General features: G+C 37.0%; 1 protein-coding gene across 1 annotated transcript in view; it reads left to right on the top strand.

Annotated features, from left to right (window-relative positions):
* LOC150091424 (NADP-dependent malic enzyme-like) overlaps nucleotides 1-15,868 on the top strand; it is a 75,678-nt gene that overhangs the window by 26,063 nt on the left and 33,747 nt on the right. Inside the window, exons 2-3 of the mRNA XM_090375386.1 lie at nucleotides 2,333-2,491; nucleotides 14,377-14,501. Of these exons, the coding sequence (XP_090231512.1) occupies nucleotides 2,333-2,491; nucleotides 14,377-14,501 (284 nt within the window). The remainder of the gene's footprint in view (nucleotides 1-2,332; nucleotides 2,492-14,376; nucleotides 14,502-15,868) is intronic.

Raw genomic sequence — 15,868 nt, 5'->3', positions numbered from 1 at the left:
ATGCCCAAAGTTGACAGTTTACACTCTAAAGGTGAAATAATAAGGATTAATTTTCAAGCATTTTTTGAATGGTCGCCTGCTTGAAATAAAAGTTATGGAAACTGGTTTTCAGTCCATTATGTTTAAGTCACTTTTTTTTTTTTCAATTTGTATCACGATTTTTCATATGGGGCCTATTTTAACTCATTACCGATAAAATTTGATTTGCTGTTTCAGCCTTTAGAACAGTGAGGTATTTAACATAGACTTGCACAGGTTACTCGTATAATTGCCTAGTATTATTCCACAGCAATTAGAGCTAACAAGCACAGCTTATGAACAAAACTGGTTTAAATTTCAAACACACCACTGCTAATTGCGAAACTGCAAATAGGAAATGCTGCCTTAAAGAATATCATACAGTTAGTATACCGTAACACAAGTTCAGAGAAGTGGAAAGCAGATTTATGACAGCAATAAATCGAACTCACATTAATTATTAATGAAAAAATATTGATGTAGAAGAGAGAAAAAAAATACAGGATCGATGCTATTAAGCTTTTTTTTTATTATTATAAGTAAAACATCAAAGACTGGCAAAACACTGAAATATGTGATGCAAAAAGGTGAAACAGATGTGAAAATAGAATTTAGAAAATGTCTGAAGCGAAAAAAAACTCAGCAACTTTCTTTTTACCTTTTAAAGGCTCCTGACTCAAAACACAGCCAACAGCGTTACGAAAAATAAATCTGTTCGTTGTAAGCTCTTCCCTCTTAACTTCTCCCGCAGATCTTTATCAAGTTTTAAAAGCCCCCAAAGGTATTGCTTTACCTATTTCTCTAGCCCTCCCACATGATTAAACATTATTATCTGATGATAATAGCATAAACGGTTATTACTTAAATTTTTGCTCCAGGTAATCGGCTTAGATTCTTCAGAAATGATATAGCAAGGGCGACAAAACATACTAAAACTTCCTTAGACCACCAGTTTGCGAAGGAAGTCGTCAATTATCATAAAAAAAAAAAAAAAAAAAATTGCTGCTAAATAGAACGGAAAATCGATTGATTATCTAAATGAAATTTTAATAAAGGAAAATGTCAAAACATTTAATTAGCTTTAAACAGTGGCTTCATACTATTACACAATTCAAAATTCATCGATACAAACAGGAGAAATTACAGTTCCACTGACTTTCTTTGAGCTGATTGTCTTATAGAGTTTACTATATGTATAAATAATCTAAATAAATTCCATTAGAAGTATGAAAATGGATTTCACTGTTAGTTTATAGCTGGGAAATTCCCTTTGATCGTTGAGTGAAAACCACTCGTGAATCTCCTGCACAGATAAACAAATTGACAATGAACTCTACTTTTCTACTAAAAGATATAGAGTACTTAGATTGCAATATAACAGAGCTAAAGGATGTATAACGACAATTGGCAAAAATAGCAAAGAAATGGAGACCCATCGGCAAAATGAAGACAGTAAGGCCAAGAAAAACAGATGGGAGGATGAGTTATTCTAACCCAACAAACAACACGCTTAATGTGAAAAGAAGAAAAAGAGATAACAGAGCTGGATGATACTACTTTCAACATCAGGACGCCTTCTGCAAGGCGGTACGTTATTTCATATTAAGTGGGACGGGCAGACAGTTTTCGCATAAAAGTATTACAAATGTATTAAATATGTATACCAAAATCTCCAGTATTCTGCTAAAGCTGAAATAAAGAAGTCTAACTTGACAACTGAGCCTTTCCTTCCGTTCATGATGGCCAAAATTAAAGACAAGGAACCCACTGCAAGTTCCTTCATTTCAATATCGTAGAAGGTGGTGATATTTCACGATTCATTTTTGAACTTTTTAATATTCACAGTAATTTTTTTTTTTTGCAAGCCATCTTACCACTAACTATAATTGCACGTTTTTATTTATTCATATTAGTGTAATAATTATTTATTCTGCACTAAAAGGCTTAAAAAGTATCCTAAAATGGAGAATTAATTGGAGGAACGTGTTTGGGTTTTTGCATAATTCATGCGCGTGATCGGAAAACAAACTCTAAATACGCCGAATTAAAAATAAATGCAGATGCGTTACATGGCAATATTGTGGACTACATAATCTTAAAACGTATCATTAACGTCATGTTGATGTTACTCTGAGTGTAATAATTAACTCAGCAAAATGTCAGTTTGTTTGACATTAATATATTCACGAATTTCATTACTACCGTTGGATTTTTTCCCGCCATGTAGAACATGTTAAATATTTGCGGAATATAATACATCGATAGTAGAAATTAAATTCGATCTTTTAACACGGCTTTTTCCTTTGCATTCCAGGGTTTGGCTTTTACGAGTAGAGAAAGGGAAGTTCTGGGTCTCCGTGGTCTCCTTCCCCCCGTCGTACGAAGTCCAGAGTTACAGGTGAAAGCTGTCTTGGAAAATCTAGACAGGTATGAAGATGATCTCAGTAGGTACATTTTTCTCCGGGAGCTCCAGGTAAAGTATAAATAGATCTTTTCGGTAATAAGTTATATAAATTTCTCTACACACTACATTACGCACGTGCCTTTCCTCAACAGTTCCTTTAGAACGAATACTCAGCTTTGACCCTCTTTGCAGGACTCCCCGAGGGCCAATTTCGTACAAATGGTAGGTTTAACGGCCGTCCTTGTTTAAATTGTTTAAGGCTGTTGAAAGTAATGCATTAGATATTAAGTGTATCATTAGATATTAAGTGTGTACAAGATTTTCACTAAGCCTACCTAATATTGAAAGCACAAGTGTCTGATAGAGCCTATTCCTTTGACGAACTGAAGTGTTTTTATTTTTATTTTATTTTTTTTTTAATTTCTTGGAGATAAGCAGAATTCACATCTAGAGTTCTTTCTGTGAAGAATTTAGTCCTTACAACTGGCAACACATTGTCTGAAAGTTAGGCTAAGGAAGCACGATGGAGGAAATTTTTCTTATATATGGGTGGTGCAAGGACTCTATAATAAGTCAAAAAATTAGGGATGAAACCATACAGAATCAACGCTTGATTTAACGATTAATATTTCTATACATACTTCCATGGGTATTGTTCTTCTGAATTGGCTTCGATAATTCTTGCTCCCTTCCAAACCAGTCCGAACATGTGCCGCAACCAGTCAACATCCTTTTACTACCCAACTTCAAACTACAGAACAAACTTTTCTTCTTCCTCATTTATTCAATCAACTTCAGTTTGTAATTTTATGAAAATTACAATCTACAGAAATTCAAGTCTAATGTCAACAAGTATCTTCTTTCAACTTCTCAACCTATGCACGGTACTAAGTACTGTACTATAAGTTCTAATATCTCTCGTGCTTGGACTTTCATAAAAAAAATAATAATAACCACCTTCGTTTTTATGCGCTTGTACACCTGAAAGGGCAACTTCCTTAGAAAGGGAAGGAGGTGGAGAAAAAGGCGGATACCAATTTTAAAAATTTTGTATAAAAACGTGCGTGGAGGATACGTTTAGTTTCATCGATGTGTCACTGTTCCGATCAACTTGTAACTGGATGGACTGTCGTGGTTCCCTTCACATCATTTTTATTCGTCGAGTATATCGACTAAGCAATTTGAACTTATTACATTCAAATCAGCTTTTTCTCCCTCTTCCTTCACGATTTTTTTTTTTTTATTGATAACAAGACATATGTTACAGATAGCCAATAACAATGTATCTAAGATCAGAAGAGTCAGCAGAGCTAATAAACTGTTTTAAAAACTAAAATACAAAAGCAAGATAAACCATTAAAAGCGGTACCAAACAGTAAAATTATATGTACAGTTAAGTACTGTTCGTTATTATTATTATTATTTGTTTTTTTATGAAAACCCCAAACACGAAAGGTTTTGGACTCTATAGTACATAGCACTGTGCATAAGTTGAAGGTTGATAAAACAAAAGAAAATACTTGTTGACATTAGACTTCAATTTCTGTAGATTGTAATTTTCGGGAAATACATCTAAAGGAAGGTTGTTCCAGAAAGCTGAAGGGATAAATGAAGAAGAAGAAGAAGAAGAAGAAAAGCTGGTTATGTGAGTTTGAAGCTGGATAGTAAATAGCATTAGCAAAGGCACATGGACAGTAAATAGCATTAGCATAGACACATGATGCAAGAAAGCAAGCTTATATAGCATCAGCCAAAAAAAAAAACCACCCTTATTTCACCCATCCACTCGCTCCAAATTTTTGTCAAATTCTGCCTTGAATCTATTTAAGCTATCAACTTCTACAACGACAAATGGAAGTTGGTTCCAGCAATCAACCACCCCTAGCTAAAGGCAAACTTCCGCACATCTATCCTACAACAGTCTTTCCTCAATTTGAATTTATGCCCTCTCAGGCGATTATTCTGAGCAAGAGGAAGAATCCCATCAGCGTTGAGCATGCTCAAACCATTCAAGGTTTTATACACCTAAATGAGATCATCTCGCAGGTGCCTAGTCTCCAGACACTGTAATTTGCAAAACTTAAGCCTTTCTTCGTAAGAGCAACCCTTTGTTCCATTCACTAATCTTGTTTCCCTTCTCTGTACTCGTCCCAACAGTTCTACATCCTTCTTAAAATGAGGCCTCCGGACCCGTATACAGTACTCAAGGTGTGGCCTGACCATTGCCTTATACAAGGGGATAATCACTTGCTTATCTCTGCTAGAAAAATTCCTGTATATCATTGACAAGACGCCATGAGCTACTCTTGCAGACCGTCTGCACTGCTCAGAAAACTTCATATCTGCCTGCACAATTACCCCTAGGTCCTTTTCATTCTCTACCACTGTCAGTGTGGTACCACAGAGTTGATGTTACTCTGGGATTACTGCTTCCCATATGTAGTACTTTACATTTATCAATGTTAAACTTCATTTTCCACCTCTCAGCCCATCTGCTCAACTTTTCTAAATCCTGTTGCAGCAGTGTACTGTCATGGGTGTCATTAACAACCTTGCCAACCTTCGTATCGTCTGCAAACTTGGACATTAAGCCTGATTTACCATCATCAATATCATTTATAAATACAGAAAACAACAATGGACCCAACACTGAACCCTGAGGGACTCCACTGATAACATTAGACCACGAAGAGCAGTGTCCATTGATTACCACTCTGTCTTCTCCCACTCAACCATCCCTTTATCCATAGCAGCAATTTGCCTCCAATGCCACACTGCTCCAATTTGTGTAGCAGTCTTCCATGTGCAACAGTATCAAATTTTCTAAGATCGAAATATATGATATCAAAGTTATTCTTTGCATCCAGTTCCTTTTGACTACATCATAGTATCCAATCAAATTAGTCAGACAAGACTTCCCCTTAACAAACTCATGCTGTCCGAGCTATAACTGAAGTTTTGTCTAGATGATCCTGCAATGCTTCTTTAACCAGTGCCTCCATTAATTTTCCTGGAACAGAAGTTAAACTAACAGGTCTGTAATTAACTGTCTCCCTTTGATTCTCCTTTGTGAATTGGGGTCACATTTGCACATTTCCAGTCTATGGGTACCTCCCCTGAGTCCAGGGAAGCTCTCATAATTACGGCTAAGGGTTTGCTTACTTCCTTTGCTGCCTCCTTTAATATAACTGGATAGATTCCATCCACCCCAGGTGCCTTTCTTGTGTTTATCTTCAACAATTTCTACTCCACTTGACTCTCAGTTATTACAAGATTATCTAGCTTACTGCCAGAGTTGAATACACCTCTGGAATTCCCCTCTCTGAATAACTCCTCATGTGCGAATGTCGATGCAAAATATTCATTTAGTTTGTTAGCTACCTGAGCAGGATCATCAACAGTTGAACCATCGATATCAAGTGGACCAATCTGATTCATTCCCTTCCTTCTAGAGTTTACATAAGTAAAGAACTCTTTGCTGTTTTTCTTTGCATCCTTTGCCAAAGATTTCTCGTAATTTGCCTTCGCCTGCCTAACCTCCTTTGTAAATTGGTTACAGACCAGCTTATATCTATCATAGGCTTCTGTGTCACATGTTAATTTATATGTATCCCATGCATTTTTCTTCTCTGTCACATGTCTAATTAGTTCATCTGACATCCCTTTAGGCATAAATCTTGAGAAATATTTCTTTGTCGGTATGAAAAGTCTAGTAGCTTCCAAGATTAATTCTTTGAATGCTTCCCATTTTGAATTTGCTGTTATAGATGTTGACTGGTTGCGGAACGTGTTCGGATTGGTTTGAAAGACAGAATGGGAATTACAGAAGCCAGTTCAGAAGAATAGTGTCCATATAAATATCTACAGAAAAGGCAAGCAGTAGAAACAGAAGGTCTATGAGACAGAGAGTGGAAAGGTTTCATAAGAGACGGGTCATTAATTGGCTTGACTGCCCTCTTTTTGAATAGAGTCCAGAAGGCAGAGAGAGGTTTTGGAGCGAACCACCTCAAATATGGGAATAATGTTCCATGGTAGGGTGGATTTAAGGTTTGTACAGAGTGAACAGTTGTTCGGAAGAAGAGTTACGCCGAGAGCAGAAGAGAAAACCAAGTTTTTTTAGATGCACAGGAAGCAATACATGTGATGTTATGTCAAGTGGATTTACTTACTAGTAGAGAAAGGGGAGAAAAAAGCAAAAAAGGTAAAAAATTAACAGATTTAATAAGTTGTATTTATTTGTAGTCCAAGAGAAATGGCATGCTTGTGGATGGAACGAGAGAACCACTTGCGGATCTAGTGATTCCGTTATTGGACTAAACTTTATAATAGCTGTGTTATCAAGCCTTAGTCAAGACGAAAAACAGCGCAAGATTCTCAACTTGTCTAGAAGCAGCATGGAAATGGATGTCAATTGCTTCATAGATTCTGTGATTGCTTTGGCAAGAAAGATGATGCCAGCAGTAATTCTTCTAATGCTTTGGGATATTAGACAAGGGTAATCGCACAGCGATTCATAATATACTGAGCAATAAAACAAAATAGTGTGAAACGTGCGAGAGTGGACTAAGTATTTGTAGACTGCTTCTATTTTGCTAAATAAATTTTTGGTATGTGGATTCCGGATGGGCGAGCTGAATTCAAGGATTGGTAGTACTGCTGTGGTTTTCTACACAGTAGCAGCATATCTGTGTTTTTTTAACGTATTCCTTTGATAATTCCCAATGCTTTGAATGTTTTGCTAGCGATTTTTAGACATTAACATCAAATTTAGCATTGCTAGAGAAGAGTGGGATGCATGATGACTCTTCCTATGATTAAAGCCAGCCCCTTTCAAAATCGGCCATGTGGTAGGCAATGGCATACCACCACATTATCTGATGCCACAGAGACCATAACAAAACCAACTCCAAAAACTGCTGTTAAAGGAAGACCTGCAACTAGGTGGAAGGATGGGATCAGCGAACTTTTGGGAGTGACATTTTGCGATACCGCTAGTATAGCACATGATCAATGCAGTTGGAGAAATTTGTTGGTGGCCACAACAGCTCCTCATGGAACTATGTGACTGGAAGAAGAAGAGAAGGTCGTTGGACTTGATCGCATCTTTCTATAACCACCTGAGTTAACTGTATATTCCTCACACCTAATAATGTTAGATGAGAATATGCAGTTTCACAAATAGTCAGCGGCTAATCTCCCTCGGGTCACTCCACAAATCAAGAAACTTAAAATATGCAATACCAGCTTATAATAAACTAAAAATAACTTATTTTGTGAAGAATTACGCTTTGCACAAGAATAAGCATCACAATCTTCAAGTGTTACTAATTACTCCGGCATTAATTGCTAACCATCACCTCCATTTGCATTTGTTAGTCATGGAAGAAATGCTTGTTCCCACTACTCCCGATATCTCCTCACATGATCACCACCATCCAATTGAAATTGCTGTTTTATTCGTGTAATAAAAGCAAAAAACTTTCTCCCGAATTTCTGGTGTACAATAAATAGAAAAGTTGACGTGTGGAAGAGAGGACTTTCTGAAAAATTAATACCTTTATAAAACTATATCCCGGCGTTGTTCAAACAGCGACGACATGAAGTTTGTCGCCTTCCCCTCGGGAAGCAATATGTCATATTGCAAAAGCAACCTTCATGACGGAAAGTGAAAATATAGAGCACTGCACATGCTCGGTGTTTATCTGCTTTTCGTAGTCTCTTGCACTGTGTCTGTTCGTGGTGTCTGTCTCTTGGCGTGTTGCAATAAGTCCTTTAAATGTATGCGTGTGTGTTGGTGGAAGACAGATTAAGTACAGTTAGACAATTAAATGAGCGTTTTGAATCACACTGTGTCATGGATACAACTACGAGGAGTCTTCTACCTGCCATGACCTGTGGGAATTTCCTTCATTAGTCCTAGACAAACTTTTGTAATTTCCTGAGGGAATTCCAACACCGGAAAAATCAAATTTACAGTTTGATACCGCAAAGGATGGACATATGATTTACTATGGAATGACGTAAACTGGCTTTGCATCCTGTTTTTTTTTTCCTCTCTCTCTCCTTCCAGAAAAGTGTGGGTCCATATTACCTATTGAGTCAGGTACACGCTACCAAAATGGTTATAATAGAATAAAAAAAATAATAAAAAAAAATAAAAAAAATTTTTAAAAGTAAAAGCAAAAAGGAAAAAAAAAGCGAATTATTTCTGCATTTCTAAATTAATCTCAATGTCATTTTAAAACGGACTGATCTAGAACAACAAAAAATAAAAAAGGTAAAATTTTTTGTATATGAGAAGCCTGTTACCTGATCATTTAAATATACAGCATGCAAGTTTCTTTTTATACAGTCTTGCATTGGCTCTTATATAAAACAATGAATTCGAAGAATCGTCTCGGTGGTCCACTTAAGTTGGGTTAAGTGGGTCACCCAATTAAGTTGGTTTGGATTGGACTGGATTTTTCTGACGCGTTAGCATTTTAAATAATTAACATAAATTTTTAAAAAATTAAAGTTATTGTGACCTTGAAACAACTTTTCAACCAAAATCCTCTACAAATCGCGAGGTTTTCACGATTAGAATGTTAGTGGCAGGGACGTGCAAATGGGGGCGGAATTGGATCCGCGGCACTAGGGCCCCCGAACTACGGAGCCCCAATTGAGGGAGCCACCAAAATCTCAATATAAATAGAGGAGGCCCCTTAACCCCCTTTGCAAGGCCCTGGTTAGTGGTTGTATTACCAAGTATTACCAAGCTCCCACTTTTCAAAGTCCAACAAAGTTTGAACAAAGTTCTAAAATATGTGTCGACACTGTGATTTTTATTTTTACTAACAATAAACAAATGGAATATTAGTGAGAAAGGAGCTAATAGTTCGACTTAATTGACCGATTATATTATTCAAGAAGTGACCACATTTATTTTACTGATTGTGCCATGCATATTATACTAATACCAAAAAGGGGCCCACTGAGAATGCCAGCCCTGGACTCCCAAGAACCTAGATCCGCCCATGGATAATATCGATACAGTAAACAACGTACCCTCGTGAGCATGATGAAGTACATCTCGTTTGAAGGCCAGGTCGCCCCTACTCCAGCGTTCTACTTAGTAGGAACGTATTTTGATTGTGTTCGTATAGTCGTTCTCTAGGTCAATTGTTTCCAAATTGTGGTCATTTAAGAAAAAAAAGTGGCTGGAACTACAGATAAACTTCTTAGCGTTAATATATTTCAGTGGTGCACAGCGGATAAACAGAAAGGCGGGGTGAAGGGGAAGGGGCACCGCTACTTTAGGTAATTTTGTACGCAATCTAAAATGTATAGGGAAAGAACAATTCATTCGTTTTCTTTGTTGTCTTAACTAGGTCAGGCCAATATCAATTAACTAAGTTGAGGTACGACATCATTAATAATCCTATCATAGCAGAACTCTCGAAAATAGTTAGTAAAGAGAAAATCTAAGTAATGCTGCATTTATTAGAGATGTGAAAACCTATATCCTTTCAGTAATTACAACACCGAGACCCGGGTACAACTTTGTTGATTCTGACAAGAATTACCGGCCTAGAATAGAAATGTCATAATTGAAACAGCAGGAATGGAGAAGCAGGACGCTATCATACTTCTGCAGCTTTACAAACCCACTGTTCTTAGAACATCACTTTCAGATAACAACAATATAATATCCAAGCGTCGCGATATTCTCACAATTCGAACTGGCTCAGAAAATTCTGAATCTGTTATTCTGATCCCTGTGATTAGTGCGCACCATCTTCATGAGTACAGGCTTTCGTCTTTTATTCCGAATTTACGCCACTCAGAGATCGATACAACAAGAAAAGCTTTATCATTATTTTACACGTGGTCAGCATGAAGGATTATTGCCTACAAGAAAGGAAACTGCTCCATTTGAAAAGGAAACAAAAATGAAGGAATGTCCCTCGGTGTTGTAAAGTGAAGACATGCCCGTTAAGTTGTACATGGCGCATTATCCTGTTAAAAGAATCAATTCGTAGATGGATACACTGCATCCATGAAAGGATGCTCCTGGTCGGAAACACTCCTAAGATAACTTGGGGCATCGAATATCACGCTAGTGTCAAAAGGCCCAATGCGCAGCACAAGAACATTCCAGACACCACCGCCTGAATCGTTGACATTTGGCAGGATGAGTCCATGGACTCATGCTGATTTTGTCATATTCTGGTCTTTCCATCAGCGCGAAATATCAGGAACCGTTATTCGTCACAGCAGGCAACGTTTTTCCAATCATTCACTGTCCTAGTATCAGGCCTGTACTGAGGTGTTCCTGAGGCCTGTACCTTCTTGTTTCTTCCGGCCAAGGGTAGAACCCAGTTAGGTCTTTTGTTGCGATATCCCATCCATGAGAAGGCACGACAAGTTGAGTTCTGAAATGCCTTTTTGGTTACCAATGTTGTACTGGGTTCTTATTTGACTGACTATAGCTTTTTTGTTACCCTGTTCAAGTTGGCTCTCGCATCAACGAGCTGTTTCCGACCAAAGGATCGCTGTTGACTAGTTGTCATTTGGTTATCGGACCAATCTCAATACACCCAAGACCAATTCGTATGCAAAGCTGTCTGCGTACGATTTAGGCATTGTGCCTGGGCCTAAGAAGTTTTTATGGCTTATGAAAACGCAGGAACCCAAAAAAAATATAATTCAAAGAGAATTCAAGGATTTTATTCCAACAGTAAAGCTGTACACAAACTAGGGCTTAAATACATATTTCTTTCTTCGCTATTCCTGTTAGCGAAATCATTAACAGCGTTAAGGTTCGTGCTGCAAGTAAGTTAGTGTTGCGAAAAGCTTTACCCCCCCCCCCCAAAAAAAAAAAACTTAAGTAAAGAAAACACTTCTCTAAGGTGAAGGTTCTCTTGACAGCACTAAACCCACACATCAAATAAACTGTACATCACAAAGAGTTATGGAGAATTTGTGGAGGTGGATGGACAATGAGCTCAAAAGGTACATTACATTAAATACTTTCAAGTACAAACGAGGAAACTAGGTTTGCTACTTAGTGCATCTATCTCATATTATAGAATCACTTCGCTACGAGTTGCACGGTATTGCTCTCTATAAGAAGCGTTGCTCCAATGGACAAGTACTGTATATTGCTGTTTATTTACAATGCTTGCCATTACCAATGATGCAAGTCAGCGAGAGGATTATAGCTATAAGATTAAAGGCCGAGCCAACAGATTTATTGATTATACAAGTATATTTACCACCAAGCAGCCATACTGAGGATGAAGTAGATGAGGTATATGAACAGATGGAGGATTTAATGGAAGAACTGGGGAGTGACAGATGCATGAGGAGGTGAGGTTGGAGACTATGGACTTGGGCCAAGGAATGAGAGGGACAAGAAGATTTTAGAATTTTGAAAAAGAAGAGATATATTCGCATCAAACACATGGTTTAGACAGGAGAAAAGAAGAAAGAACACTTGGAGAAGACCAGGGGATGTTGACAGGTACAGGAATGCTGTGAAGAATTAGCACAGCTATCTGGTTGCAGATGCATACTCTGACCACAGTTTGGTAGCGATGAAAGTGAAGATTACACTCAAGAGAATAAGAGGCTCAAGAAAAAGAAGGGAATGGAATTTGAATGTACTGAAGACTGAACTAGCTGGGGATTTCAGAAAGGTAACTGACAGGGAGATTATGTAGGGAGGGGGAAATAGAAGAAATGGAGAAGAGATGGGAAAGGTTTAAAAAGATTGTAGTATGAGTAGCAGAAAGCAAATTAGGTATCGTAGATCAGAAAGAATAAGGAAACCATGGATCACAGAAGAAACGATAGATAAAATGAAGAAGAGGAGAAAATGGATCACCAAAGTTCAGAAGAGGCAAGGGTTAAATATAGGAGTTTAAATAATGAACTTAGAAGGGCAATAGATGAAGCAAGAGAAAAATGGTGGGAAGAACAGTGCAGAGAACTGGAGGGAGGATATGATAAGAAGAGGAAGAAGTGATCTAATGTATGAAAAAGTCAACAGCTTAACGAAGAAGAATAATAAGACTAGTGGAAAGATAAAAGACAAGAACGGAAAAATTCTATATGATAAAGAACACATAAGATGGAAGGAATATATAGAAGAGCTATATGATAAAACAAATAAGCCAAAAGTCTGGCTTGTGACAGCAGAAGGTGAAAAAGAGACCTTATGAACGAAATTATTAAGAGAAGAATTTGAAAAAAAAAAAAAAGCAGTGGCCTCGTTAAAACGAGGGAAGGCAGCTGGACTGGTGATATACCAACAGAAATTATAAAAGGACTTGGAGAAGAGGCAAAGAAAGAATTGTTCAGGATTTGCGGGAAAATCTATGAATGTGGAAGCTGGCCCAAAGACTTCCTAAAATCCACAATTATTCCATTTGAAAAGAAGAAGAATGCAACAAATTGTACCGACTATAAGACAATCAGTTTAATTTCTCATTCCTCAAAAATATTACTAAATATTCTCTTAGAACGCATTAAAGCAAAAACGAATGAGTGCGAATTCACAGAAGATCAGTTCGGGTTTAGAGAAGGATGTGGGACCAGAGAGGAAATAGGAATATTAAGAACACTAGCAGAAAGAAGCATGGAAATAGGAAAATAATATCAGGCAATCTGTTTTGTTGATCTCGAAAAGGCTTTTAACAGAGTGAATTGGGGTAAGCTGATGGAAATACTAGGAAAGGCTGGCCTAGATAAAAGAGGTATAAAACTATTTTGGGAACCTTAAATGAGACAGACAGCTGTGGTTCGGATTGATGGAGAGAATTCAGAAGAAGTAGACATTGGTAGGGGTATAAGGCAAGGATGTTCCATGTCCCCCTTACTTTTTAATATATAGGAAGAAGTATTGATGAAAGAGTACAAAGAAGAACAGAAAGGAGAGGTGTAAAAGTAGGAGGGGAGAAGATAAAGACAAAATTTGCAGACGACCAGATTTTGATTGCTAATAATGAGGAGGAATTACAGAGCTCTTGAATATCTTGAAGAGCAAAGTAAAGGAGTACAATATGAAGATTAACAGCAAGGAAACGTTAATTTCAAAGTGGCCAGGAAGAAGAATCAATGTAACATTAGATGGAATAAGACTGGAACAGGATTGGGCAAATACAGATACTTGGGAAGCATAATAACAGAAAATGGGAAAAGCCTGGAGTTAATAAAGACAAGAATTGCAATTGGCAAAGAGGCATTTAGTAATAGAAAAGAACTATTGAGAAGACGTTTTAAGAAGGAATTAAGAAAGCAAATGGGGAAAACATTAATATGGACTGTTATACTTTATGGCTCAGAAAAATGGACACTGGGAAGAGAGGAAATCAGACGGATAGAAGCTTTCGAGATGTGGGTGTGGAGGAGAATGGAAAGGGCGAAATGGGTGGACAGTGTGAGTAATGAGATAGTTTTGAGGAAAGTAGGAGAAGAGAGAATTAGTAAAAGAACTAAGAAAAAGACAAAAGAACTTTATAGGACATGTTTTGAGAAGAGAAAGCATGCTGAGGAAAGTAGTAGAGGGAAAGATGTGTGGGAAGAGAGCTGTTGGAAGAAGGAGAATTGGAATGATGGATTGGATGGGAAGAGGAAATTATGCTTTCCTTTTAGAAAGCACATGATAGAGAAAAATGGCATCAATGGAGCTCTAAACTTGCCTGTGGGCAGAGAACTTGAAGAAGAAGCCATTACAAAATGAGGCTGTACCGTATTTCTACAATAATTAAATAAAGTTCTACCTATTTAACTTTCCTCCGTGCAATATTCAAATTTCTATTTTCCGTGAAGTCGCTATTACAAACATTTGTTATATATTCACAAATTAATCAAAGCGTAATTTGTTTCTATACTTAAAATTAGATATTGTCTCTTTTAAAAGTAACTAATATTCAAAAGAAACGTTGTAATTTGTGTTAGTATACTTGCAGGACAGCAACGAGAGATTATTCTACCATGTTCTCTGCGAACATACAGACAAGTTGATGCCGATTGTGTACACTCCGACTGTTGGATTGGCATGCATGAAATATGGACTAACCTTCAGAAGACCCAAGTAAGCTTTCCATCCATTAATTTTACTCTTACTGTGTTAGTCTGTCCAGCATAAGAAACTACACAAATGAAGTAGCGTGATGTTTTGAGTTATTCAACTAATAGAATTTAAGCCGGAATGACGTATTTATACATTCATGGATAAGCGACATTACTGTACTAATACATTTGTATTAGTTTACAAATGTATTGGTTATGGATGACGTAACGAAGAGCAAGCCGAGTTTCCTATAAAATGCACCTAGTCTCATATTGCAAGGTAATTTCACATCAATTTTAAACTGGATGCTTTTTAAATAAATAGCAAGGGGAAGGCCTTTTAAAGTAATCCTTGGTAACTTTTTGCATCAATCTATTATTGTTCAACATGTTACCAAAGGTTGCATTGGCTTACTTTGTTAGTTTAGTTTCTCTTTCTCAAAGTATTTTGAGACATTCGGAATGAAATTCTCTAGCTTGACAATTTTACACAGATTCGACCACAATAATAAATCCATAACTGTAAACCTGCAACTTGTCTTTCGCTAATTTATGGTTTACATTTCTGGCATCCGTCTTTCGAACAATGGACGACAGAAGTGGAGCAGAAGTAGTTACCTAATGTAAGAAACTATTTACTGTTATTGGCTAAAATCCTATGTCGTTTCTTATGCTGGACAGACTATAATAAGCATTAAATGACGAAACACAGTCTGCTTTTAGTTACTAATAATTATGAAATCATTAGCTGTCATTATTTTGAGAAACCAGATGGGAGCAACAGAGCACTGGAAATTAATTTCGATGGAAGCGGTAAACCAATTTAAGAAGTTAAAAATAAAATAAAATAAATAAATAAAATAATAAATAAAATTAAAATAAACTAAAAAATGCCAATGGCATATGACAGAGTCCAAAGAGACCTAGTTCCACAAAGGAGCACCAAAAATTAATGTCCCCTATTACAAAAAAAAAAGTAAAATAACATAACCATTATCTTTCCCACTTTTCGTTATAAAAAATCCTTACACAGACGGTGTGCACAGCAGACAGGATTCGATTAAGTGTTTGACAAAAATGAGATTTTCCTGACATTTTCAGAAGCGCACTGTCCGCCGCTAGGTAAAGTAAGAGAAAATACAGTGAATTTTTTTCCAGCGAAGTCAGCGGACTTGTGAAATTAAATACAAAAGGAAAAGATTCGTCTGTTCATAATTCAGTGATCAAGGAGTGTATATGTGTAAATTGTGTGCATTGTATGGTCCGTTATTTTGCTGAATGAAAAACTATGCAATCGTCGCCTGAGACCGACTAACTCGGAAACAGTTTGATAAAAGCACATTGAAAATTTCTCTCGTGTTGGTGGAATTCAAGCCAGGCATTTTCTCT

Source organism: Mastigoproctus giganteus, chromosome 1 (genome assembly GCF_048544385.1).
Source record: "Mastigoproctus giganteus isolate SK-2022 chromosome 1, ASM4854438v1, whole genome shotgun sequence".
In the NCBI taxonomy this organism is placed as follows: domain Eukaryota; kingdom Metazoa; phylum Arthropoda; class Arachnida; order Uropygi; family Thelyphonidae; genus Mastigoproctus; species Mastigoproctus giganteus.
This window is presented reverse-complemented; position numbering and strand designations above follow the sequence as displayed.